The sequence below is a fragment of the Lytechinus variegatus genome, chromosome 17 (assembly GCF_018143015.1).
Source record: "Lytechinus variegatus isolate NC3 chromosome 17, Lvar_3.0, whole genome shotgun sequence".
NCBI lineage: Eukaryota > Metazoa > Echinodermata > Echinoidea > Temnopleuroida > Toxopneustidae > Lytechinus > Lytechinus variegatus.
In genome coordinates this window covers 4,048,267-4,075,907 of record NC_054756.1, presented here as the reverse complement: position 1 = coordinate 4,075,907, position 27,641 = coordinate 4,048,267, and the positions used below count along the sequence as shown (strand labels likewise).

Here is a 27,641-nt window from a genome sequence, read left to right as displayed (position 1 = left end):
AGCTGGTTTAGAGAGAGATGGCAACATCGCAACACCTCATTCTACCATCCATACTTGTTTCCATGGTTACAATAGGACGAACACAAAGTAAGTATTTTTTCTTCTTAAGATGAATTGCATGTTTGGGAGGGTACAACTGATTTTATTCAGATGTTTTATGGTTTTTCTCCAATATTCTTTGATATCATCGATATGGTCACTTGGTATTGATGTGTATTAGGGGATGACCTAATGTGTTGTATGACCAACAATACCATTCGACTTTATCTCTCGAAATCCGTTGCTTTATCAAACATACGATGACGACGATGATGACGAGATGGATGTGATGACAACATGGGAGGGAAAACGACAATGCCGGTGGTAACAAACGTTATTAGAGTGTACGATAATGAGAGGAATGATGATGTTACTTAATTGCGATCATAAATTCAAGGCACAAGTACGGCTGAGACTTGGTTGTTCATTTGGTGATGATGACGATGATACTGGATGATGAAAACGGCTTCGATGACGATTTCAGTGATGGGAGATGATGTTGTTTATCATGAAACCGTTGCTATTGCTGGTGAGGATCGTTTTGATATTAAATCTGGGCGGTACTTATGTTGTGATGGTTACGATAAAATGGCACAGTGGTTATGATGGTGGTGGCGATGGGGATAATGGTCATTATAGTCCAGGATAGGCCCCATAGAAACTTGACCAAACCTTGTTTTTTTATATATACAATATTTTTTGATGGTTTCTTGTCAATTCGAAGGTGCTGATTACGAATCTGGATGATGCCACTCGTGTAACCTTGAGCATTTTCCGCAAATTGGCAAAATCCAATATGGCCGCCAAAGTATGCAAATTACCCATAAAAATCCTGAAATTGTCCGCACATTGGCTATGAAATGCATGGAAGCGTATGGCAGGAGTAAAATACACTCTGAAAAAATAATTTTTGACAAAATATTTATTTTCCTGATATTCAAAATGGCCGCCATAGTCCATTGTATACTCTATTATGTACAATATGAATAGGGAAAACTAATTTTTACAAAAATGAGCACTAAACCGCAAAAAATCGCGATATATGAACGAAGTAATATTATGCAAATCATCATTACTAACGAGATATATCATTTATTATGTCATAAATGGGAACATTTCTGCATTTTGATGTCTAAAATGGCCGCCACTGGCCCAAACAGTATTGCGTACAATGGCAATGGGGGCCAAAAAATTCACAAGAGTGATCACTAAAATGCATATTATTAAGATTAAACGAGTGGAATACTGACTAAAAACATAATTGTTAACGAAATATATTATTAATATGCCATGTATGTGATGAATGTTGTATTTAGATATTCAAAATGGCTGCCAAAGGCCCTAAAAGCAGTATCCACAATGAGAAAGTGGGGCAAAGAAATCACAAGAGTGATCACTAAAATGCATATTATATGTGATAAATTCATGGGATACTGTTTAAAAACGTATTTTCTAACGAAATACATCATTCAGGTTTAAAGTTTGTGTTAAATACTGTATTTTTACTTTCAAAATGGCCGCCAGAGACATTAACATTCTTATGCACAATGCAAAGTGGGAAACCAATATTCACAAGAGTGAGCACCATAAATGCAGATATTAGTGATCTATGAGTAAAATATTGTCTGAAAGCATGATTTCTATTAAGAGATATCATTTATTCTGCCAGTTAGGTGATAAATACTGTTATTGGAAAATCAAAATGGCCGCTACAGGCCCTTAAGATATTACACAATGTGAATGGGAACAAATTATTTCAGCATAATTTGGCTTTGCTTGGCCAATTGGGGATGTATGAGTGAAATATCGTCTGAAAACATGATTTATAACAAAATATATGATATCTTATGTAATTTATGTGATTAATGCTGTATTTTGACATTCAAAATGGCCGCCATAATCCCTATATTTATCATGTACAATGCGAATGGAGAAACTAATTTTCACAAGAGTGAGAATCATGAAATGCATATGACTGTGATATACGAGTAAAAATATTGTCTTAAACATGATTTCTAACTAAATACATCACATATTGGTTGTGGAGGTTATGAATGCTGTACTTTGAAATCCAAAATGGCTGCAATAGGTCCTAAAAGTATTATGTACATTGTAACATTAGACATATAATTTTGACAGAATTTGGCTTTGTTTGACTCTAAATATTGCCTATTATTGTGAATTCTGATGCAAGGGTGAAATATTGTCTAACACCATGGTTTCTAACGAGATATATCATAATGTTGTGTATTTAAGGTGATAAACACTGCATTTTTAAATTGAAAATGGCCAACATAAGCCCTTATCGTATAATATACAATTTTAGTGTAGACAAATAATGTTCACAAAAAGGGCATATGGCAGCCATTTTGTATGTTGAAATACAGTATTTATCACATAAATTACATAAGAGATGATATATTTTGTCATAAATCATGTTTTCAGACGATATTTCACTCATACATCACCATTTGGCCAAGCAAAGCCAAATTCTGATGAAATAATTTGTTCCCATTCACATTGTGCATAATATCTTAAGGGCCTGTAGCGGCCATTTTGATTTTCCAATAACAGTATTTATCACCTAACTGGCAGAATAAATGATATCTCTTAATAGAAATCATGCTTTCAGACAATATTTTACTCATAGATCACTAATATCTGCATTTATGGTGCTCACTCTTGTGAATGTTGGTTTCCCACTTTGCATTGTGCATAAGACTGTTAATGTCTCTGGCGGCCATTTTGAAAGTAAAAATACAGTATTTAACACAAACTTTAAACCTGAATGATGTATTTCGTTAGAAAATACGTTTTTAAACAGTATCCCATGAATTTATCACATATATATGCATTTTAGTGATCACTCTTGTGATTTTTTTTGCCCCTCTTTCTCATTGTGCATAATGCTTTTAGGGCCTTTGGCAGCCATTTTGAATATCTAAATACAACATTCATCACATACATGGCATATTGATAATATATTTCGTTAACAATTATGTTTTAGTCAGTATTCCACTCGTTTAATCTTAATAATATGCATTTTAGTGATCACTCTTGTGAATTTTTTGGCCCCCATTGCCATTGTACGCAATACTGTTTGGGCCAGTGGCGGCCATTTTAGACATCAAAATGCAGAAATGTTCCCATTTATGACATAATCTCTTTAGTAACAATGATTTGCATATATCACTTCGTTCATACATTGCGATTTCTTTGCGGTTTAGTGCTCACTTTTGTGAAAGCTAGTTTTCCATATTCATATCGTACATAATATAGTATACAATGGACTATGGCGGCCATTTTAAATATGAGGAAAATAAATATTTTGTCAAAAATTGTTTTTTCAGGGAGTATCTCACTCCTGCCACACAATTTCGTACATTTCGTAGCTAATGTGCGGACAATTTTAGGATTTTTATGGGTAATTTGCATATTTTGGCGGCCATATTGGATTTTGCCAATTTGCGGAAAATGCTCAAGGTTACACGAGTGGCATCATTCAGATTCGTAATCAGCACCCTCGAATTGACAAGAAACCATCAAAAAATATTGTATATATAAAAAAACAAGGTTATGCCTCTTCTATCCTGGACTATTATGGTGGTGGTGGTTGATGTAGTGGTTGTGGTGATGATGATGGTCATGGGGGATGTTGTGTTGATTATGGTGATGATGATGATTATGGTGGTGATGATGATGAGGATGAAGATGATGATGATGATGACGATGATGATGATGGTGATGATGTTTATGATGATGGTGGTGATGATGATGATAATGATGATGGTGATGACAATGGTCATTGTATGTAGTTGTGGCGGTGATGTTGATGGTGATGATGGTAATAATGTTGTTGATGATGATGATGGACTTGACATAAGAATATATTGTCAATCTTTACTTCATCAATATTACATGTCTCACTGACAATCATGAAACTAAAATTGAATTGTATTCTTCATTCTTCATGCTATTTTGTTAGTATAGCCTCATATGAAAATATTCACCATCTTAAAATATATTCTACGACAGTTACTATGTTCGAATATGTTTTTTCATACGTATATTTAAATTCATTATTTCTTGCTTAGAAATGGTTTTATTTATATTCGTAATTTCTAAAATGTCTAGTAATATGTTAGCTTTCGCCTTTTATGTGAGCGCTAATGTGTAGGTAATGTGAAGAAGTAAGTTTGATTGACTTTCTCAGGGGCCGCGGAATCGGGGGGAGGTTCAGCCCATCACTTTTTTTCCAAAACCATGTACAAAACCGTAAACATGAAGATACAATTGTGATTTTTGCATGGTCAGCCCCCCCCCCCCTACTTTGAAAACCGTTCCGCGGCCCCTGTATATGGAACGTGATTTGCGACAGTTGGCAGTATCCGCTTCCCTTTTATACCGAAATTACTCTTACACTTCGAATGATTCAGAACAAAGCACTGCTGCAACAAAAGAAATTCATTTACGATTACATTACATAAACGATTCGCGTAAAGGGGCTTTCACAGTCTCTCTTGCGATCATTTGGTCACAATATACGTTGGACACAATCGCAACGGTTGTGCTGTCGCACCGCCAATTGTGAAAGGGGCTTGAATGAGATATGGCAAGAGAGAACATTCCTAGAACTGAACGAACCTTTAATGTTCGTTTGTCTATATGACAACTCAACTTATCTCTTTACACAGTATGTCCTACGCCACCATGCGATCCTAACCCTTGTTTAAATGGCGGGGTCTGTAGGCGGTCTGCAGGATGTCAGTACACATGCTCGTGTTCAGCAGGCTTCTCTGGTACAAGCTGTGGGGATGGTAAGTGAAGCCTTTGATTGCCTCAACCACATTCGTACATGAAGAGTGTCAAAGATATGAACAATGTTATGGACATGTTCAAGTGAATCGAGATTGAGTAATAATTTAAGACGCAAATGAAACACAATTTAAGGCAAGAATGTGTCGAGAAAAGGACAAGTCATCATTGGCAAGTCGCTGGCCTCAAGTAAACGTCGCTAGAGCGAGAAGACCCAAGATTCTTGGACCATTTATCATGTTTATTTTAAATTTTATATTCTTGTCCCTAAAAAATCGAATTGGAAAATATTAAGGATATTGTCGATTTATGCTACTTTTTTCACATCCACTTTCACTTTCGATTAACATTGCCATGATTACCAAACACTGGTCAAAGCTATTTCATGTTGCTTTAAAACTATTCCACACATGCGCATGTTCTACATCCTAGAGGACTCCGTATTGATTTTTTTCATCATATTTGTCTATGTCTAGTCATGATGACAAGACAAAGACAGATTACGAATAATATCACCACGGAGTCCTCTACGCTACATTTTCTAGGGAGGTATTACTACATATCAAGTTTGACAAATGATTCACTAATCATTAAATCTCTGATAGCTGCTATGACCGATCCCTAAAATGAATTCTTTTTTTGAAAACATTTGCTGACATATTTGTTTTAAATGATTTTTTTCCCTCAATCCACAGGGGATGTCTGCTTGAGCACGCCTTGTCAGAATAGTGGTGAATGCTTCTCATTTACCAACCCAAATCTCTATGTTTGCATCTGTACGGGGAGTTGGAAAGGCGTTAATTGCGACATCGGTAAGTTTCAGCAGGTTTTCGTTTTTTAATATTCTGAAGACGTCACTTGGATTTATTGGGTTTAATCACTATATAGACTAGAAGACTAGCAGCAGCAACAATAGATGAAGTAGCAGTAGAAACGAGAAGCAGGGGGTAGCTGAGAGCGCATACATTCGTAATTCCGAAGCTTCGTTATTCCGAAGGTTCGTTATTCCGAAGGTTCGTATTTCCGAAGGTTCGTAATTCCGAAGGTTCGTTAGTCCGAAAACGAAATGAGGTTCGTAATTCCAAAGGTTCGTTAGTCCGAAAACGAAGTGAGGTTCGTAATTCCAAAGGTTCTTTAATCCGAGAACGAAATGAGGTTCGTAATTCCGAAGGTTCGTTAGTCCGAAAACGAATTGATTAACGAACCTTATTTCGTTCTCGGACTAACGAACCTTCGGAACAACGAACCTTATTTCGTTTTCGGGTTAACGAACCTTCGGAACAACGAACCTCATTTCGTTTTCGAATTAACGAACCTTCGGAACATCGATCCTTATTTCGTATAACGCCACAAATGTTCGGATTAACGAACTCTTTTACGTTTTCGGATTAACGAACATTTTACTTGTTTCGGAATTACGAAGTGTAACCGTTGAGAGTAAGTACCCCCCCCAAAAAAAATAAAAATAAAATAAAATGCAGTTGGAGAAAGTGGGCAACAATGGTAGTGGTGGTGTTGATGGTAATGAAGATGTTGATAAAGGTAGTAATAGTCACACAGGGGTCGTCAATATGGAATGTTAACCTCGCAATAGTGTGATTGATTGAGTGGCAAATAAAGTGATCGTAGTGGACTAGTGGTGGTGGTGGTAGCCGCAGTCGTATTAGTATAAGAAATCCTGGATGCACCCTTTTTAACATACTTCTTAACATATTCATGCTGTACATTAAGAAACCTCAATATTATTGGTCCCATAGGTGAATGTGATAGTGACCCTTGTCTCAACGGAGGAACGTGTGTGGAGACTAATGATGGCGCGTTCAATGGATGTACATGCCCTCAAGGGTTCTTAGGAGAGTATTGTTCAATAGGTAGGTATTCTCAAACTAGAATGTGCTACAGTCACCCGAAGCAATCACCTTCCCGAACTGACAGGTGATATGCCCTTTTTTGATAACGCAATAAACTGTCATCGTTAATATTACCTCTGTCATGTCTGTGAAAAAAGTTTTTTTTTATATATGAAATGACCCTGTCCTGTCTTTCTATTAATTATAAACTCTTCAGTAATGTTTGATGGTATGTTTTATTCCCTCTTGCCCTATCCTTTAACCGATCCCCTTATCCGACCCAATTGATCATTACCTCATGACAATGATGCCTCCCCTATTTTCATGTACTTAATAAATGAGTTTGATAATGGGATTATTTATTTCTAATTCACCAGTCAATCATTGCAATCCAGACCCTTGCAACGGCGCTGGAAACTGTGAGAATTTCATCAACACCTTTATATGTACCTGTTTTATTGGTTGGGATGGAAGGCGGTGTGATATTCGTAAGTACGATTCAGTTTTGAACTGTTGTTTGAAAAAATATTGTTGGGTGTTTCATGTGGGGTTTTCCTTTCATTGTCGAAGGAAATAGATTGTAATAAGCTAGTGAAATATTTTGATCCGATTGGCTGAGGGCTTCCTTGTCACTGAGAATTCCCAAGTTGCTGTAATGATACATTACATTGTTTATTAACTTCGAGAATATATTTTTGTCCACCATATATAGCGTTTAACTCAAAGCATTACCTTCGCAAATTGGCGCATATATGATGTAAGCTCAAACTGACGTCGATTAATATGATTAAGATGCAAGTAGACACAGTACATACACCCATTGGCGGCGGAAGCCAAAAATTTTAGGAGGGGACAACCCAAAAAAAAAATTTGACAAGCAAAAAAAAAAAAAAAAAAGGTTCTCAACCTAAAAATTTTAGGGGAGACGCATAGGAAAATAAATTGACAAGCAAAAAAAAGAAAAAAAAAAAAAAAAAAAAGGTCATCAACTGCAAATTTAGGGGGGGACCGTCCCCCCCCCTCCTCAAATTTAGGGGGGGACACGTCCCCCCCGTCCCCCCCGCTTCCGCCGCCTATGCATACACCGCGATTCACACGAAATGTATGAACATAACAGTCCTATATGCGGTTCCTGCTCAATTAAGCCATTTTTGTAACAAAGAATTTCTATATATTGTGCTTAAAGATTCATTCAGTAGGCATAAATCGCTTTCGTGTTTGTATCTCCTCATCACGCCCTCCAATCTGCGCGCACCTGTACTCTTACATTAAGAGAGCTTAACACGCAGTCAAGCTAAGCTTTTAGTGGCAACCTTCGCAACCATTTTAGATCGTGATGGTATAGAAAATAAAACGTTCACATTTTTAGTAAATATTTTGTTACGTATTATGTACTTTCGTTGTTATTTTTTGTATTTGAAAACAATAAATGAAAAATGAAAGTTGCATGAAATTAATGAGACACAGTCAATCATTTTTTAATCCTTTCTATTTTGACAATTTGTCTGTTCCATATTTCGTTTTTTTTCTTCTAGCAAATCCATGCGAAACCAATCCGTGCTCACAGAATGGAGCTTGTCATAATAACGGTACTCAGTTTTACTGTCATTGTGACCCCGGATGGATTGGTCGCTTATGTGACATAGGTATATGACTCATGTTTTGTGAACATTTTTGAGATCTCGCGGAAAGTAAATCTTTAGATTGAAAAAGCAGTGATCATGGTGATGGGAATCACACGATATTTTAGATGATCTTTAGACGGATTTCTTAAATGAGTCATAAAGTTTTTTTTGCCTTGGTCTTAGTTTGAGCTGGAACTATGAAATAAAATTTTCGTAAGGTTTCATAACTCAGAGTAATATGGCGTTTATTTTTTCCTGGATCATCCGTTGAATAACGTGATTCAACATATAGGCCAAAATTTTCACATCAGTTGGAACCCTTTTTGTTAAGAAATATCCCATATCGCTTCTTTGCCTATCGTCTACAACTTTATCACACGATAACCAGGAATTCATTTTAAAATTTCATTTATGATGTGTCAATTCTACTTAGTTATCCTTTATACTACTGTGGCTGATGACTGTTTCATTTATTCGTGACTAAATGAAGGAACATTCACTATCTTTTACTGTAATTAATGGCACTGCTCTGTTCAACTTCATATCAATTCAAACCATTTGTATTCACAGTTGATCCATGTTTCTACAAGCCATGTCTAAACGAAGGAATATGTACAACCTTTCCCGATTCTTTCATCGATGGCATGGCTCTATTCAACTGTACTTGTCATTCTGAATTCTTCGGAAATACATGCGAAATAGGTAAGGAACAAGCGGGGCCAAAGATCTAGGGAAGAATATCCTATGATTTTTCACGTTAAAAATGTTTGAAAATGAAGAGAGAGAGAGTAAAGAACAGAAGAAGAATGTATAGTAATGAAAGATAAGGGCTGAATCGTCGAACCAAGCTATTGGTAAAACAATGTTTTGCATTGAAAAGAAAATGACGTTGTCAGCTACATGACCCCGTCTTCCTATTCCACTCGCCCTGGTATGCCTGGTAAGAAAGTTATTTAGATGTTTGAGTCAAAATTTCAATTTACGTCTTTAAGTTCATAATACTCATTTTGAATCAGCTTATTCGTCTTGTTAACAGTATTTCCTGAATACATTAATTTGTTTATTTCTTTCCATTCACAGTTGATCCATGTTTCTTCAATCCCTGTCTAAACGGAGGAACATGTACAACCTTTTCTGATTCTATCATCAATGGCACAGCTCTTTTCAACTGTACTTGTCATTCCGAATTCTTTGGAGAAATCTGTGAAATAGGTAGGATTCCCATTCCTTACTTTGGTCATGTTAGATGCAGTATTTATCTATTCGACTGAAACTAAGGTCTAAGACACTAAATCAATGACGATAACATTTACTCAATAACATATCCAAAATTGTTTTCTTTCTGACATACAGTTGATCCATGCTTCTTCAGTCCATGTCTAAATGAAGGAACATGTACAACCTTTCCTGATTCTATCATCAATGGCACAGCTCTCTTCAACTGTTCTTGTCATTCTGAATTCTATGGAGATACTTGTGAAACAGGTACGTAACATCCAATTAAATCTGTACCATAAATTACGTTATAACCATTTCCATTAATCACCTTTTAAAGTAAGATTTTCTAGAGTTCCCGTTCACAGTCCTTTATTCTTTTTTTCATTTTTTCCTCTTTCTTTTCGAGTTCTAGGTATATGTTATCGAAATATTATTACAATTCGGTACATTTTATAATGTTCACCTGCGTGATTTTTCCTTTCAATAGCTTGATATTGATTCAAATGTTTTGTTTTACAGTTGATCCATGTTTCTTCGATCCGTGTCAAAATGAAGGAACATGTACAACCTTTCCTGATTCTATCATCAATGACACTGCCCTGTTCAACTGTTCTTGTCATTCTGAATTCATTGGAGAAACTTGTGAAATTGGTAAGAACCGGGGCGGGGGGGGGGGGGCAATGTCTGGGTGGTAGAAGGGTGGGAGTGTAGGAAACATAACTCTTTGAGTTGTATCTGGCCGAGGAGGAAAAAGGAAAAAGCTGAAAAACAGCGTAATGAACTGTTTAAAGATATGGCTGAAATAAAGAATTGTATGTTACTTCCATATTATTTTATTATACGAATGATATACATGTAGTTCATGATAACCTTGCACGTCACTTATAACCTTTTTTCCTGCGACATCTATTGGGAATGAAAATGATTCTTTTTTCTTCAATTCTATATGTCCTTTTCTCTTAAATTTTACATGTCGCTGTTTGTGACTTCACAGTTGATCCATGTTTCCTCAATCCGTGTCTAAATGAAGGAACATGTACAACCTTTCCTGATTCTATCATCAATGGCACAGCTCTTTTCAACTGTTCTTGCCATTCTGAATTCTTCGGGGAATCTTGTAAGAGAGGTAGGAATCCTAATGTCTATTGTTATTATTTCAAGAGGATCCATTATTTACACTAGCGTACCTACGGGGGGCAAACTGCCCCCTGACGAGTCACAACCCATGCAAGGTACCCATCCCTGCCCCCCCCCTCCTGACGAGAAGTTGAATCGCGGAAGATTTGCCCCCCCCCCCTGTGGAAAATCCTAGGTACGCTACTGATTATCTATCTATTCGAGTTTATAAATCTAAACTAGAGTCTAGGTCATTTCCTTAAGAGCATTCGTATAATTTTTTTGTTTATTCTGACATACAATTGATCCATGTTTCTTCGATCCGTGTCTAAATGAAGGAACCTGTACAAACTTTCCTAATTCTATCATCAATGACACTGCCCTGTTCAACTGTACTTGCCATTCTGAATTCATTGGAGATACATGCGAAATCGGTAAGAAAATAAAAAAGAAGCGAAGTCATAGGGCTAGGAGGGAAAGACCACATGATTTTTTTACGATAAATATATGAGAAAATGAAGACATGCTAAAGGACGGAAAAAAGGGAAAGTATAATGGAAACAAAGGGCCGAGTCAAAGAATCAAGCAATTAAAAGAAAATGAGGTTGCCTTTGATATGACTTCCGCTTAATCTTTATTCCACCCGCCCTGGTAGGGAATTCATTTCTTGAAGATTTGCCTTAGTTGTTTGAGCCAAAACGTCATTTTTGGTAAAGTTCATACACAATCATATTGAATCAGCTTGAAATCCAATATATATATATATAATATATATACGTATTATAAATCCTGACAAAATTATATTTTTCGCACGTTCTTAATTAGTTTCTTAGATCCATTGATTTGTTTATTTCTTTTAACAGTTGATCCATGCTTCTTCAATCCGTGTCTAAACGGAGGAATATGTACAACCTTTCCTGATTCTATCATCAATGACACAGCTCTATTCAATTGTACTTGTCATTCTGAATTCTTTGGAGAAACTTGTGAAATAGGTAGGAAAACTATTCTCTACTTGTTTCTTTTTAAAGGTCAAGTCCACCTCAGCAAAATCTTGATTTGAACAGAGAAAAAAATCAAACTAGCATAACACTGAAAATTTCATCAAAATCAAAAGAAAAGAAAGTTGTGGCATTTTAAATTTTCGCTTATTTTTCATAAAACAGTGAAGTGCCCAACTCAGTGACATGCAAATTAGTCAGTTGATGATGTCCATCACTCACTATTTCTTTTGTGTTTTATTGTTTGAAATATACAATATTTTATTTTTACAGATTTGATTGTAGGGACCGACTTGACTGAACCACAATTCCACACATGTATAGGGAGGAATTAATCTCTGTTTCACATGACAATGAGGAGAAATTTAGAATATTTCATGCAATAAAATACAAAAGAAATAGTGGGTGGATGACGTCATCAGTCTCTTAATTTGCATACCGACCCGCATGTGCATATAACTGTTTTGTGAAATTAAGCGAAATTTTGAAACATTTTTTTGTTGGGGTGGACCTGTCCTTTAAAAGATAGATTATATGTATATTCGATTTTCAAACTCATACTAAAGTCTAAGACGTTCTCTTGATACAATTTACTCATGTTATATCAAAATGTTTTTTTTTCTTTCCGGCATTCAGTTGATCCCTGTTTCTTCGATCCATGTCTAAATGAAGGATCATGTACAACCTTTCCTGAATCTATCGTTAACGGCACGGCTCTATTCAACTGTACTTGTCATTCTGAATTCTTTGGAGAAACCTGTCAAATAGGTAGGATTCCTATTTCTTGTTTTTGTAATTTAAAAAGATACAACATGTGTATATTCTACTTTTTAAACGTAACCTAAGTAACGTCTAAGATACTTAATTCATTGATAACATTTACTCAAAATTATATCCAACTTTTGTTTTTTTCGCTGACAGTTGATCCGTGTTTCTTCACTCCATGTCTAAACGAAGGAAAGTGTACAATATATCCTGATTCTACCATCAATGGCACAGCTTTATTTAACTGTTCTTGTCATTCTGAATTCTTCGGAGAAACTTGTGAAATAGGTAAGAAAAGGTGGCGTGATCGTGGCCTATTTTGTAGAATAAGGATGGTGGAGTGGGATGTATCACTTATATCTACATGTATTTGAGTTAATCAATACGAGAAAAAAATACACCGATAGTTGGAGGAATAAAGGTAAAATAAACATGTTTAATTATTTAATCAGAGGGTAGAATGAAAAAAACTAACTCCTTCTATTTACATTTCCGAAGTCTCTTGCCCTTTCAAGTCACCCTCACACCTTCCCTGATAGGAAGTTATACATGTTATATTTATCTCTTTACACACTTTCGTGAATCGATTTGTGCCCAAAGGTAACACCAAGCCTTCTTTCAACATTTATTCGGATTGAGCTAGAATGAAAATTCAATTTTTCAATTCTTCATTCCTATGTTTTCAATTTTACAGTTGATCCGTGTTTCTTCAATCCATGTCTAAATGGAGGGACATGTACAACCTTTCCTGACTCTATCGTCAATGACACAGCGTTATTCAACTGTTCTTGTCATTCTGAATTCTTCGGGGAATCTTGTGAGAAAGGTAAGAATCCTAATGTCTACTTTAATTATTTCAAGAGGATCCAATATTTATATTTTCGAGTTTATAAACTTAAACTAGAGCCTAGGTCATTTCCTTAATAGCATTTATTCGTATCATTTTTTTTTATTCTGACAAACAGTTGATCCATGCTTCTTCAGTCCATGTCTAAATGACGGAACATGTACAACCTTTCCTGATTCTATCGTCAATGACACAGCTCTCTTCAACTGTTCTTGTCATTCTGAATTCTATGGAGATGCTTGTGAAATAGGTGAGAATCCCATTCTTTACTCTAGTTATTTTGAAAAAGATACAGCATCTATTTGAGTTCTTAGAATTAAATTAAAGACACTTCCTTGATTACATTTACTCAATAATAATCCAATTTGTTTTCTTTCTGACAATTGATCCATGTTTCTTTAAATCTGTGCCTAAATGAAGGAACATGTACAACTTTTCCCGATTCTATCATCAATTACACAGCTCTATTTAACTGTTCTTGTCATTCTGAGTTCTTTGGAGATGCATGTAAAAGAGGTACGGAACCTCTCATGAATTGTTTAATTACTTTGTAAGCCATTACCTTTCGAATCATTACATATAAAGTTTTCGATTACATGCCTTTCTAATTTCACCACTGATTTAGTTTAAAATATTTTCCAGTTCTTCATAAATTGTTCCCGAGCTATTGATATTGTTTTTACCCTGCATTACAAGACTTTCCCTTTCGATAGCTTGATATTGCTTCAAATATCATTCGTTTCTGCAGTTGATCCATGTTTCTTCAATCCGTGTCTTAATGGAGGAACATGTACAACCTTTCCAGATTCTACAGTCAATGGTACAGCTCTATTCAACTGTACCTGTCATTCTGAATTCTTTGGAGGAACTTGTGAGAAAGGTAAGAACTGATCTTCCTGCCTCAAGTTCTTAAATATATTTAAAGACATTATTTCTGATAAAAGGAACGTGTACAACCTTTTCTGGTTCTATCATCAACGGTACAGCTCTCTTCAACTGTTCTTGTTATTTTTAAATTATTGGAGAGGTTTTTGAAATATGGAAAAATTGCTCTTTTTGCCTGACTAGCCAAAACATACTTTCAGATTGACCTGTTACTCCCAAACCTTTTAAGTTCTTATTGTTAACATCATATCAATTTCCCGTTGTATGTATTCACAGTTAATCTATGTTTCTTTGATCCGTGTCTAAACGACGGAAGGTGTACAACCTTTCATGAATCTATCGTCAGTGACACAGTTCTATTCAACTGTACTTGTCATTCTGAATTCTTTGGAGATGCATGTGAAACAGGTGGATTTTAGCGATATCTAATTTTTTGAAATGATTACGTCTGTTCTTAGTTTGGAAGTGCTTTATTATTTTGGTCTTTCCGTTTAATTTATTCAAATAGCCTTTTCTTGACGAAATGTAGTTGATCCCTTTTTATTCGTGTCTGGCAGAAGGAATCTACAAATATGGTAAAAGTACGAACTTTCCTGAATCTCTTATCAAAGAAACACATCTTTGTTCAACTTCATTTCATTCTTAACCTCTTTGTATTCACAGTTGATCCATGTTTCTTCAATCCGTGTCTTAATGAAGGAATATGTACAACCTTTCCTGATTCTATCGTCAATGACACAGCTCTCTTCAACTGTTCTTGTCATTCTGAATTCTTTGGAGAAACCTGTGAAATAGGTATGGAGCCTCTTCTTTTATTACCTTTATACATATTACTTTTAATCTTTGTGTTACAAGTCTGATTCTACATAAGGATGTGGTTGACGATTCTTTGTACATTTTACAATCCTCTCCAGTTTTTACCCTGCGTCGCAAGATCTTTCCGTTCAATATCTTGATATTGTTTAAATTCTTGTTTGCAGTCGATCCATGTTTCTTCAATCCGTGTCTAAATGGAGGAACATGTACAACCTTTCCTGACTCTATCGTCAATGACACAGCGTTATTCAACTGTACTTGTCATTCTGAATTCTTTGGAGATGCATGTGAAACAGGTACCATTTTCCCCGCTTTATTGTTTATAAATCAGTACGTGTACCTTTTATTATTTTCAAGTAAAGCATATTCTGGTGTTTTCATAGACCCTTTAAGTAAATCAGAACTATTTTTCATCATACCCTTTTCTTTATGATTTGCACCTGACCACTTAATTCAATGCGTGTCTGACCTAAGGAATATAAATGTTATTTACGACCTTTTCATGATTCTTCCGTCAATGACACATCTCTATTCACCGTCAATTCATTATTAAACCTTTTGTATTAACAGTTGATCCATGTTTCTTCAATCCGTGTCTAAACGGAGGAATATGTAAAACCTTTCCTGATTCTATCGTTAACGGCACGGCTCTATTCAACTGTTCTTGTCATTCTGAATTCATTGGAGACACTTGTGAAACAGGTACGGAACATCCAATCAAATCTGTACCATAAATTACGTTATAACCATTTCCATTAATCATCTTTTTAAAGGAACATTTTTAGGAGTTCCTGTTCACAGTCCTTTATTCCATTTTCATGTTTTTTATCTTCACTATCTTCCTGTTCTAGGCATTTGTTCTCGATTAAAGTATTATTTCAATTTGGTAAATTTTACAATGTTTACCTGCGTGATTTTTCCTTTCGATAGTTTGATATTGCTTCATATATTTTGTTTTACAGTTGATCCATGTTTCTTCGATCCGTGCCTAAATGAAGGAACATGTACAACCTTTCCTGACTCTATCGTCAATGACACAGCTCTATTCAACTGTTCTTGTCATTCTGAATTCTTTGGAAAAACTTGTGAAATTGGTAAGAGTTGCGTTTTCTGCCTCAAATATTGCCAAGATATGCTTAAGGCTAATCTAAACTTCCAAAAGTTCTTACTATCAGATTGTGCTCATATTAAATTCATTTCCCGTTTCTTTTGATTCACAGTTGATCCATGTTTCTGCAATCCGTGTCTAAATGAAGGAACATGTACAACCTTTCCTGATTCTATCGTCAATGGCAAAGCTCTATTCAACTGTACTTGTCATTCTGAATTCTTCGGGGAGACGTGTGAAATAGGTACAGATTTTCTTTCCTTTCTGTATTGCTTCGAGATAAATTCCTGTGTTTTTCTCATATCTCTTTCTTTTTCAGGTTAATCCATTCTTTCTCTTTGCACTTTTCAAGTAAGTTAAACCGGTGATTATCATCAAATCATGTGAATGGTATCATTCCTTCACAAAATGTGTTAGTCTATGTTCTTTTTTCTCAAATCAGTATCTATGCGAATGAACCTGTGCAACTGTCGTGATTCTATGGTTAACGGCACAGCTCTCTTCAACGTCTTTTCATTTCGAAACTTCCTACATTATTCAACTTATCCATGTTTCTTCAATCCGTGCCTAATTGAAGGGACATGTACAACCTTTCCTGATTCTATCAATGGCACAGCCCTATACAACTGTTTTTGTCATTCTGAATTCTTTGGAGAAACCTGTCAAATAGGTACGGAACCTCCGATTAATTCTTTTATTATCTTTATACAGATTACTATTAGTCATTGCAATACTGTTAAGTCTGATTCTAAATAAGGGTGTGGCTGACGATTCTATCAACATTTTCATGATTTTTTTTTACAATCAAGTATTTACCCTGCGTCACAAGGCCCTTCCGTTCGATGGCTTGATATTGTTTAATACATCATTCTGTTTTGCAGTTGATCCATGTTTCTTCAATCCGTGTCTAAATGGAGGAACATGTACAACCTTTCCTGACTCTATCGTCAATGACACAGCTCTCTTCAACTGTTCTTGTCATTCTGAATTCATTGGAGATGCATGTGAAACAGGTACCATTTTTTCGCTATTTATTGTTCATAAATCAGTCCGTGTGCCTTTCATTATTTTCAAGTAAAGCATATCCTGGTCATTTCCTAGACTTTTGATGTAAATCAAAACTATTTTTCATCATACCCCTTTCTTTATGATATGCACCTGATCACTTAATTCAGTCCGTGTCTGACCTAAGGAATATAAATGATATTAACGACCTTTTCATGATTCTTCCGTCAATGACACATCTCTATTCACCGTCAATTCATTATTAAACCTTTTATATTAACAGTTGATCCATGTTTCTTCAATCCGTGTCTAAATGAAGGAATATGTACAACCTTTCCCCATTCTTTCATCGATGGCATGACTCTATTCAACTGTACATGTCATTCTGAATTTATTGGAGATGCATGTGAAACGGGTACGGAACATCCAATAAAATATTACACTATATTACGTTATAACCATTCCATTAATCACCTTTTAAAAGACTGATTTTCTACGAGCTCCTTGTCACAGTCATTTCTTTTTTTCTTTCAAAGTTTTTTTCTTTATTCTTTTCCAGTCCTATGTATATGTTTTCGAACTAAATATTGCCAAAATATACTTAAGGCTAATAAAAGCTTCCAAAATTTCTTACTATCAGACTAAACTTATATTTAAATCATTTCCCGTTTCCTTTGATTCACAGTTGATCCATGTTTCTTCGATCCATGCCTAAATGAAGGAACATGTACAACATTTCCTGATTCTATCATCAATGGCAAAGCTCTATTCAACTGTACTTGTCATTCGGAATTCTTTGGGGAGACGTGTGGAATAGGTACGGATTTTCTTCCCTTTCTGTATTGCTTTTGAGACAAATTCCTGTGTTTTTCTCATACATTTTTCTTTTTCAGGTTAACCCATTCTTTCTCTTTGCACTTTTCAAGTATGTTAAAACAATTAATTACCACAAAATCATGTGAATTATATCATTCTTTCAAAATGATGTGTTGTCCATGTCTTTTTCTCGAATCAGTTTCTAAGCGAAGGAACCTGTGCAACTGTCGTGATTCTATGGTTAAAGGCACAGCTGTTTTCAACGTCCTTTCATTTCTAACCTCTCTACATTCATAGCTGATCCATGTTTCTTCAACCCTTGTCTAAACGAAGGAATATGTACTGCCTTTCCTGATTCTATCGTCAATGACACAACTCTATTCAACTGCACTTGTCATTCTGAATTCTTCGGAGAAATTTGTGAAATGGGTAGGAATTGCGCTTCCTGCCTTAATTGCCACAATGTACTTAACATTGATCTAAACTTCAAAAGTGTCAAGCTCCTTACTACCAGACTATGCAAATAATGAATTCCTTCCCCGTTTCCTTTGATTCACAGTTGATCCGTGTTTCTTCAACCCTTGTCTAAACGAAGGAACGTGCACGACCTTTCCTGATTCTATCACCAATGGCACAGCTCTATTCAACTGTTCTTGTCATTCTGAATTCTTCGGAAAAACCTGTGAAATAGGTAAGAAACTTTTCTTTACCTGATTGTTTTGAAGCAGACGTATACCTGTCAGGATTCTAACACTTGCTAATGGATTCAAAATTATAAAACAATTTCAGTCCGTTACACATAGTTCGGTCTGATTTTATTTTCTTTGTTTTCCTTTTACATATGCAAATGGGACATGTAAAACTTTTCCTGATTGTAACATATATGACTTAGCTCCTTTGATCTTCGTTTCTTTTAAAATCTGTGTATTGACAGTTGACCCAAGTTATTTCGGTCCGTGTCTAAATTTTAAAAATATGTACATTTGTTTATACTTTTAATAATGTTACGTCTATATTCAATTGTTCTTGTCATTCTGAATTCTTTTGTCTTAGTGGCAAAAACCTTTGAGAATTATTTTAACTTCCGCATTGTCCAAGATCTTTCGTTGCTTACATCAAATCAATTTCTTTCATCTCTATATTCACAGTCGATCCCTGTTTCTTCAAACCGTGTCTTAACGGAGGAACATGTACAACCTTTCCTGAATCTATCGTATATGGCACAGCTCTTTTCAACTGTTCTTGTCATTCTGAATTCTTTGGAGATACTTGTGAAATAGGTTAGAAATTTTCTTTACCCTCCAAGTTTTAAAGCAGATACATATATTTTGCAGGATTCCAAGATTTTCAAGTAAATTTAACATTTCAAAGCAACTTTTCCTTTACAAAGGGTTCAGTTTGACTTTCTTTTCTCTTTTATTTTGCAGTCGATCCGTGTTTCTTCAATCCGTGTCTAAATGGAGGAACATGTACAACCTTTCCTGATTCTACCATCAATGACACAGCTCTCTTCAACTGTTCTTGTCATTCTGAATTCTTTGGAGAAAAGTGTGAAATACGTAAGAAAATGAATTACATGTATTCACACTCAAGTGTGCTATCATACAGTTTGCTTAACCATGTTTTCTCCGTTTAAATGACATACAATGTTTACTCGATTTATGTAGTTTACACTGTTATCGTAGTCTATGATTGTTAAAAAAAGATTGTGACAATCTTGCCTCATTATATCCGTTTTACATGTCACTTTAATCTTTCTTTGGAATCATTCTTTCCACCATGTCCATTATGTGATCAATTTGTTACTGTAGTATCTTACACATCTCGCTGATTCTGTGAAATGTCCATGAATTTACTTTTGCATAGGCCTACATTCGCCAGTTCAGTGATTTTTAATTCATTTCTGTTTTCGAATGCCTTACCATCAATATATCGCTTATATTGGTTTGAGAATTCCGATCTTATCCATATGATTGATTCATCAAATTTCCATTTTTTTACAGTTGACTCGTGTATCTCGAACCCTTGTAAAAACGATGGCTCATGTACGACCTTTTCTGGTTCTATTATAAATGGTTCAGTTCTTTTCAACTGCACGTGCCTTCCAGAATTCTTAGGAAAAACTTGCGAAATAGGTGAGAAATCTTTTAACATGTAAACAGAACAGTAATGTTTTATGATTGTGAAGGAATTGCATATTTCTGTTATTAAAGGGGTGGTCCAGGCTGAAAATATTTATAGCTTAATATACAGAGTAAAACTCACTGAGCAAAACGCTGAAAGTCTCATCAAAATCAGATAACAAATAATAAGGTTATCGAAGTTTAAAGTATAGCAATATTTTGTGAAAACAGTCGTCATGAATATTCATTAGGCGAGCTGATGATGTCACATCTCCACTTTCCATTTTCTTATGTTATTACATGAAATCATATTTTTTTCATTATTTCATACTTGTATTAATAAAATGTCTCCCTTATAATGAAATAAGTTGCAGCAATAAATATCTAATGCACTAAATCAGTTGTCAATCCAATTTTTCTAGTTCATGGAGGAAAAAAATTGAATAAACCTAATTTCAATAACTTTGCTGTTTGTTGTCCGATTTTGACGAAATTTTCGGCATTTTGCTTAGTGAATTCTACTCTATCTATTAAGCTATAAATATACCTTCAGCCTGGACCACCCCTTTAACTTTAAACATTTTTTTTACAATTTTTATGTTTTTCTCATTTCTTTTTAAAGTTGATCCATGTTTCTTCAATCCGTGTCTAAATGGAGGAACATGTACAACCTTTCCTGATTCTAGCATCAATGATACAGCTTTTTTCAACTGTTCTTGTCATACAGGATTCTTCGGGGAGACGTGTGATAGAGGTAATAACACACGAGCATTTTTTTCTTCTTCCCCTTATCCAATTTATTCTTATTTTCTCCTCCTCCTCCTTCTTCTTTTCCTATTTCACTTTAACTACCTCTGCTGCTGCTGCTACTACTACTAGTACTACTACTACTACTACTACCACCACCAGCACCACCACCACCACTACTAGTGGTACTACTACTAGTAGTACTATTACTACTACTACTACTACGACGACGATTACTACTTCTAATACCACTACTACTACCACCACCACTACTACCACCACCACCACTACTACTACTACTACTGCTACTACTACTGCTACTACTACTACTACTACTACTACTACTACTACTACTACACTAGTACTATCCTTATTATCACTACTACTTCTACTAGGCACTAGACTACAGCTACTTATTATTCTGCTGCTAGTAGCATAGGACTACATTTCGGGAATATCTAACAATGTATAATTATTGTAATCTAATTCGTCTCCAATTTTCGTCAGCATTTCCATGTTTTAGCAATCCATGTCTGAACAAAGGAACTTGCGAACCAAACGGAAAGGTGTTCACATGTAAATGCGGAGAATCGCACGACGGAGAGCTATGTGCTAATGGTAATTAATTCTGAATAATAACATGAGCCCATCAACCACATGAATATTCTGACAATAAGCGACTCTTTATATAACTTTTTTTTTGCCTTCCGGTTTGATAGAACTTTCAATATTATACCTTGTTTGATATTTCATTATATACTCAAATAAATTTGCTTATTATCCTTCCCTAATCATAAAACAAATCAATTGTAAATTAATAAGTCCACTCTGCACGATACCTTTTTAATGAACGTCGTATTGGGGATGTCATGTTTCCAAGCGTATTATAGCTTATAATATCAGTCCTTCTGAATTGTACAAAGTTGGAAGAACCATCATTGATAGCTTATTTTACCTCGTTGTCTCAATTTGAAATCTACATTTTGTATAAATGTTATATTTTGACAAATTTTGAACTAATTATGAATGGAATAAATTTTTGTTAAAAAAATAATCATTTTGTAGTCAAACCGGATTGGAGAATGGTGACAGTAATTAATTTTATGAGTATATTTAGGAGTTAGGTGGTTGCTTTTGAAGTTCCTATGTCGTTTTGCCTAACCTAAAACAAAAAAAAAATTTCCATCTCTGTGATGGATCTTTCATTTTTATCTTCATGTATCTCTAGGTAAAGGTCCTTGCAGAAGCAATCCATGCGTACATGGGACATGTATGATCAGCTATGCTTATGGCACTGAACAATATAAATGTGAATGCGATGAAGGTTTCCAAAGTCTCCAATGCGATGAGCCGAGTATGATCATAGGCTTCCTCAATTTTGTCAATTTCGTTTGTTTTGGTTTTTATAAATGCTCATTTAGAGCCATGTTTTAGTAAAACGAGTTACTAACATACGATGCTATTTAAGGGACTCTGCATTTTAAACATTGTTTTGATGCTTAGTTTTCACTGTGTATTATTATTATTATCAATGTAACATTATATTCTGTCAATTTATTTCTTGTTATGCATGGTGAACAATGAAACCAACAAACAAAATGTAGGATGTGAAAAGAGAGCTTAAACCTAACTTCATCATGCCTTGAAATTAGTCGTATTTTCTTATACCTCAAGGTATTTTTCCTTTGTATTTGTCCTGATATATCAATGTCATGGAAGTATTTAATGACAGAAATGTAAGATAATTGTAGATCAATACCCTTATTGTAGAAACCTCAAAGGTAAAAAAGTGGAGATATATCTATTCAGTCTCAACTCATCTAGCATGTCTAGGGTGATGTAGGATATGGTTATTCCAGTGATTTAACAGATTATAAGTAAATGGATTTATTTTACACATGTGAAAGTAAATCTTATCTTTATGATTTTGAAGTCCCAGAGTCGAAGCACCCGTGTGATGAGAACCAGCCCTACCGCTGTCAACATGGTGCCGAATGTCATAGGAATGGGACCGACTATTACTGCGTATGTCCAGAATTATATACCGGCAAGAACTGTGAAACCCGTAAGTAGACATCGCCGGTCGGCCTTCCATACATTTGATAGAGCCCAAATACTTCCGCCAGTCAAATGTAGTTCCAACCTTGGTGGTATTTCTTCCTAATTTGGGAAAAGAAAGTTCAATAGTTGCCCTCTTTAGATTCAGTGTTAGATGGACAATCATATTCATCCACTTTGTCAGTCAGCTATATCAACATAACAAAAATTGAGAATGGGTTGGTTCGAATGAATATCTTTTGCCTTAGTTTGTTATTAGGCCCAGGCGACCGTATGTGGCGCGTATTACAGTTTCGGGTAATCTTCTATTCTTACATATTTTCACCCACATATATATTTTTCATCTACATACATTCTGTAGGCCTAGTTTCCTTATGTGGTATTGATCAGGGCCTTTGAATTGTAAATTTCTTATTCTACATCCGATTTGAAATTTATCTAGTGTTGTTTGTTTGATTTTCCTCTTGTTATTCAAACCAACTCTTTGTTCGGGTAAACTTGTTTAATTATTACACACTCGTTCATGAAAGATAGTAATTTCCATGCTTCCTTAGTTCCTTATTACCCAATTGTTATTCTTGTACAAACTACTATTTACTATACAGATAGAGTATGAAGATTAATTAATTCCATGTTTATTTTCGTATCTTTTGTGACACAGCTACCGCATGCTTTGAGAACTTGTGTCGTCATAGCGGCACGTGTCATGTTGCTGGTGATAACTATACTTGTTCGTGTACAAACCAATGGATGGGAAGGAATTGCACAGAACGTATGTTTAAACTGTAATAATATTGTATCATTACCATTACTAAAAAAAATTACTAAAATCGACAATAACGTTAACTATTTAAAAAAAAGAAATAAAGGGTTTGAATTTCCATTTTCTGAATGCACATTTGTCCTTAAAAATCGTAGAATTGATATGCACCTGCCCTACTAAACAAATCAAACACAATTTAGAGTTAATGTAGCTACGGGAATTTTCTGAAGAAACTTTTGACGATGGCATCACTGGACACATTTCCAAAATGACTTCGAATGATCAGTGAGAGCACAAGTATTTTTCTTATAGGGAGTAGATGGAGGACAAAGAAAATTAGAATTGGTAGCAGGGTGAGGAAAAAATCGTACTGAGCGGGGGGGGGGGAGGGTAGTCATGGTAGGGGTGAAAAAGTTATATTCGGGGACACTTTTGGGTGATCGGTGCTTTCAACATAACCGGCGTGTATGATAGCTTGAAATCCGTCCTCGCAATGATTCTCACTAATACATGTACATCTTTTTGCCCGTTAATTATCCTTTTTTTAACTCGTCTGCTCAGAAAGCCCATGTTATGATGAACCTTGTTACAATGATGGGATTTGCAGTCATGAAAATGGAGAAGCTTCCTGCGCTTGCGGTGAAGAATGGACAGGACTTAGTTGTAGGACACGTAAGGATTGTATTCTTTTGGGGTTTCCAAAGACACAGGCCCAGTTCCGGTCCCATTTTTGTAAAATCTTTTTGTCAAGCTGTAAGAAAAGCGAAATGACATTGAAGGGGTTAAAGAGGTTTCAAGATAATACCAAGTATTAAGAAAATATATCTAACATAGATGATAGATTGTTGCAGTTCTCCACATAAGAAAATGTAATTCTTATTACATCTGGACTAAAACTCCATTCTAGTAAGTGTAGTGGAGAATATGGGGTTGTCCCCTTTTCTTATACAATACCAATATGACCATTTTGAATTTCGCATGGGTATTGTTTGCAGGAGTTTCTGCATTTATTATAATCAAAATACATATACAAGACGTGAACATAATAATGCATAATGAAATACAATGCAATGTGACAGTTTGTAACACAGTTAAGACATACCTGACATATTGCTATAGTACAAAGTATAGTAATCAAGTAAAACAAAAATGCAGAGACTATCTATATAAGCAGAATACTTGAATCAACGCAACCAGAAAATTGAGTGTCAAAACCATTTTTTGTGCTATTCGATCTGGCACCTATTTGGTCATCTGATTTCCTAAAATAAATTTATATTTGGCTAGCTGAGATAGATTGTCCCTCGAACATGGCCCCTGGTGCACATAGAAAGTTTCTCGTATGCTCATTTTTAAGTCCCTGACTTACAGATTCAGATTTGATTTCTTAGACATTATTATTATCAACTTCTATTATTTTACCATATTTTACTTTTCCTATACAAAGTAAGGACTTCCATTCCAAATAGAACCAAATACAAAAATTGAGAAACGATGTCATTACTAATTTTCTGTTTAATTCATACATTCGTTATTATTAGACCTATCATTTATGGCAAATATATCTCACAGTACGCTAGAAATTCTGAAATATATGACGTATTACGCAGTATTACAGTATAAGTTACCCCCATCAGAGTTCTGCTTTGAAAATAGCTCGTATTTCACATGTTGTAAAACTGTAGAAACATGCCGAGTAACACGGCGGGATAAACTGTCTGTTTGCAGCTCTACACTGCAGGTCTTCCCCCTGTCTAAACGGAGGAACGTGTAAGGAGTGTAAATTGGACTACTGCTGTGTATGTCCTGAAGGCCTCAGTGGAACGAGATGCGAAATGGGTATGACTTAAAGAGAACAATTTCACTTTTTCAATAACATTAATAGAACAGACATTTATTATATAATCATGATGCAAGTAATATTTGTTTGGTATTCTTAAAGCTTTGACTTCTAAATATATTATCGCTTATTTTCAAATGTAAAGCTTGTATGTATGTTTGTGTATTCGTGTAAATATTGTAAATATGTTCGTTCTCTCTTACCCGGAGAGGGGTTGATAGAATCAATAAAATCTTACATGTTTGTTTTTAGATAAGGTTAGAAAGTCATGACAATGATATGATAACAAAAGTAATTTCGATAATTCCAACATTGTTTCCTCTTTTATCGGTATTATAGAGTATTTGAAGAAAATTTAAGGAATGTAATGAAACTTTGCCTGAATATCCGATGAAACAGTTAATGAAATATTTAACAAATGTAGATCAATTATAATACTCAAGTTCGACCATTATATTATTTCATATTGGCTTTGATTTCCAGAATGTTTACAGTTTAGATATTCACTACAAAGGAAAATAATAAGATAAGAACACGTGAACTTCAGATCTTGAAAAAAATGGTGATTTCAACTCGCCATAATATAATTCGTAATCATAATGCTCAGGTGTAATCTTCTTCTCTTTGATATCTTGACACTCATATTTGACATGCCTCTATTTTCGACCAGAGATAGGGGAGCATTGCCAGAAGATAATTAAATTATCATCACTACTTTCAGCTTCTCGCTTTTTGTCTCACCTGCGTAGCAGAGTGAGACTATAGGCGCCGCTTTTCCGACGGCGGCGGCGGCGTCAACATCAAATCTTAACCTGAGTTTAAGTTTTTGAAATGACATCATAACTTAGAAAGTATATGGACCTAGTTCATGAAACTTGGCCATAAGGTTAATCAAGTATTACTGAACATCCTATTAGAGTTTCATGTCTCATGACCAAGGTCAAAAGTCATTTAGGGTCAATGAACTTAGACCATGTTGGAGGAATCAACATCGAAATCTTAACCTGAGTTTAAGTTTTTGAAATGTCATCATAACTTAGAAAATGTATGGACCTAGTTCATGAAACTTGGACATAAGGTTAATCAATTATCACCAAACATCCTGCGTGAGTTTTATGTCACATGACCAAGGTCAAAGGTCATTTAGGGTCAATGAACTTTGGCCGAATGGGGGTATCTGTTGAATTCCCATCATAACTTTGAAAGTTTATGGATCTAATTCATGAATCTTGGACATGAGAGTAATCAAGTATCACTGAACATTTTGTGCAAGTTTCAGGTCTCATGATAAAGGTCAAAGTTCATTTAGGGTCAATGAACGTTGGCCGATTGGGGGTATCTGTTGAATTACGATCATAACTTTGAAAATTTATTGGTCTAGTTCGTTAAAATTGGACATAAGAGTAATCAAGTATCACTGAACATTTTGTGCAAGTTTCAGGTCTCATGATAAAGGTCAAAGTTCATTTAGGGTCAATGAACTTTGGCCGAATTGGGTGTAACTGTTGAATTACCATCATATCTCTCTAAGTTTATTGGTCTAGTTCATAAAAAGTGGACATAAGAGTAACCATGTATCACTGAACATCTTGTGCGAGTTAGAGTAGTTTTCAAAGTCAGCACTGCTGCTATATTGAACCGCGTGATGCAGGTGAGACGGCCAGAGGCATTTCACTTGTTATTTGTTTATAATGATTAGAACCCTCGCGTATAATTTGTGAATGGAATCTTTGCCATGATTCAATATCATCTTAACAATAATGATTATCAGTCTACGAGCACATACTGAAGTATCATATATTTGACAAAAAAGCAAACTAGAGGTTGCTTGAAATCATTGCAAGGCAGGTATAGAGTCCTTTTTCCCTGCCCTTTTCTCAGAGCAAAAAAAAATCGTGAATCTGAATCTTATTAGTCATTCCCAACATTTATTCAACACTTAGTAATTGTACTCTTCTAATCGGTGAGCTCAGGTATAATGCTGTTGTATCTTTATATTTCATCCAATTTCAACTACAGAATGGTCGTTGAATGACACATACGCCAACATGTCATCGCAAACAAATTTTACTTGGACGCCCATGACTCCCACTACGTTCTCGTCAAATTCACAATTACCCGACATTGTTCGTACCTTTTCATCATCATCATCACCATCATCATCATCACTATCATCATCATCATCGCCATCATCATCACCATCA

The 27,641-nt window shown here is 35.2% G+C and overlaps 1 protein-coding gene across 1 annotated transcript; it reads left to right on the top strand.

Moving 5' to 3' along the window:
* LOC121431387 (fibropellin-1-like) lies at positions 1-27,641 on the top strand (the record flags this gene model as incomplete). The annotated part of the gene is given in 43 exon segments (XM_041628941.1): positions 1-87; positions 4,734-4,856; positions 5,550-5,666; positions 6,612-6,725; positions 7,082-7,192; positions 8,240-8,350; positions 8,900-9,031; positions 9,410-9,541; positions 9,683-9,814; positions 10,067-10,198; positions 10,542-10,669; positions 10,962-11,097; positions 11,527-11,658; positions 12,301-12,432; positions 12,586-12,717; positions 13,124-13,255; positions 13,395-13,526; positions 13,660-13,673; positions 13,675-13,792; positions 14,025-14,156; positions 14,438-14,569; positions 14,825-14,956; positions 15,142-15,273; positions 15,548-15,679; positions 15,940-16,071; positions 16,198-16,332; positions 16,630-16,755; positions 16,967-17,098; positions 17,374-17,505; positions 17,776-17,907; positions 18,204-18,335; positions 18,466-18,597; positions 19,055-19,186; positions 19,334-19,465; positions 19,910-20,041; positions 20,652-20,783; positions 21,284-21,394; positions 22,005-22,130; positions 22,710-22,841; positions 23,496-23,606; positions 24,159-24,269; positions 25,326-25,436; positions 27,457-27,641. Coding segments are annotated over 43 exon segments (5,358 nt in total), but the record flags the coding sequence as incomplete, so codon positions are not given.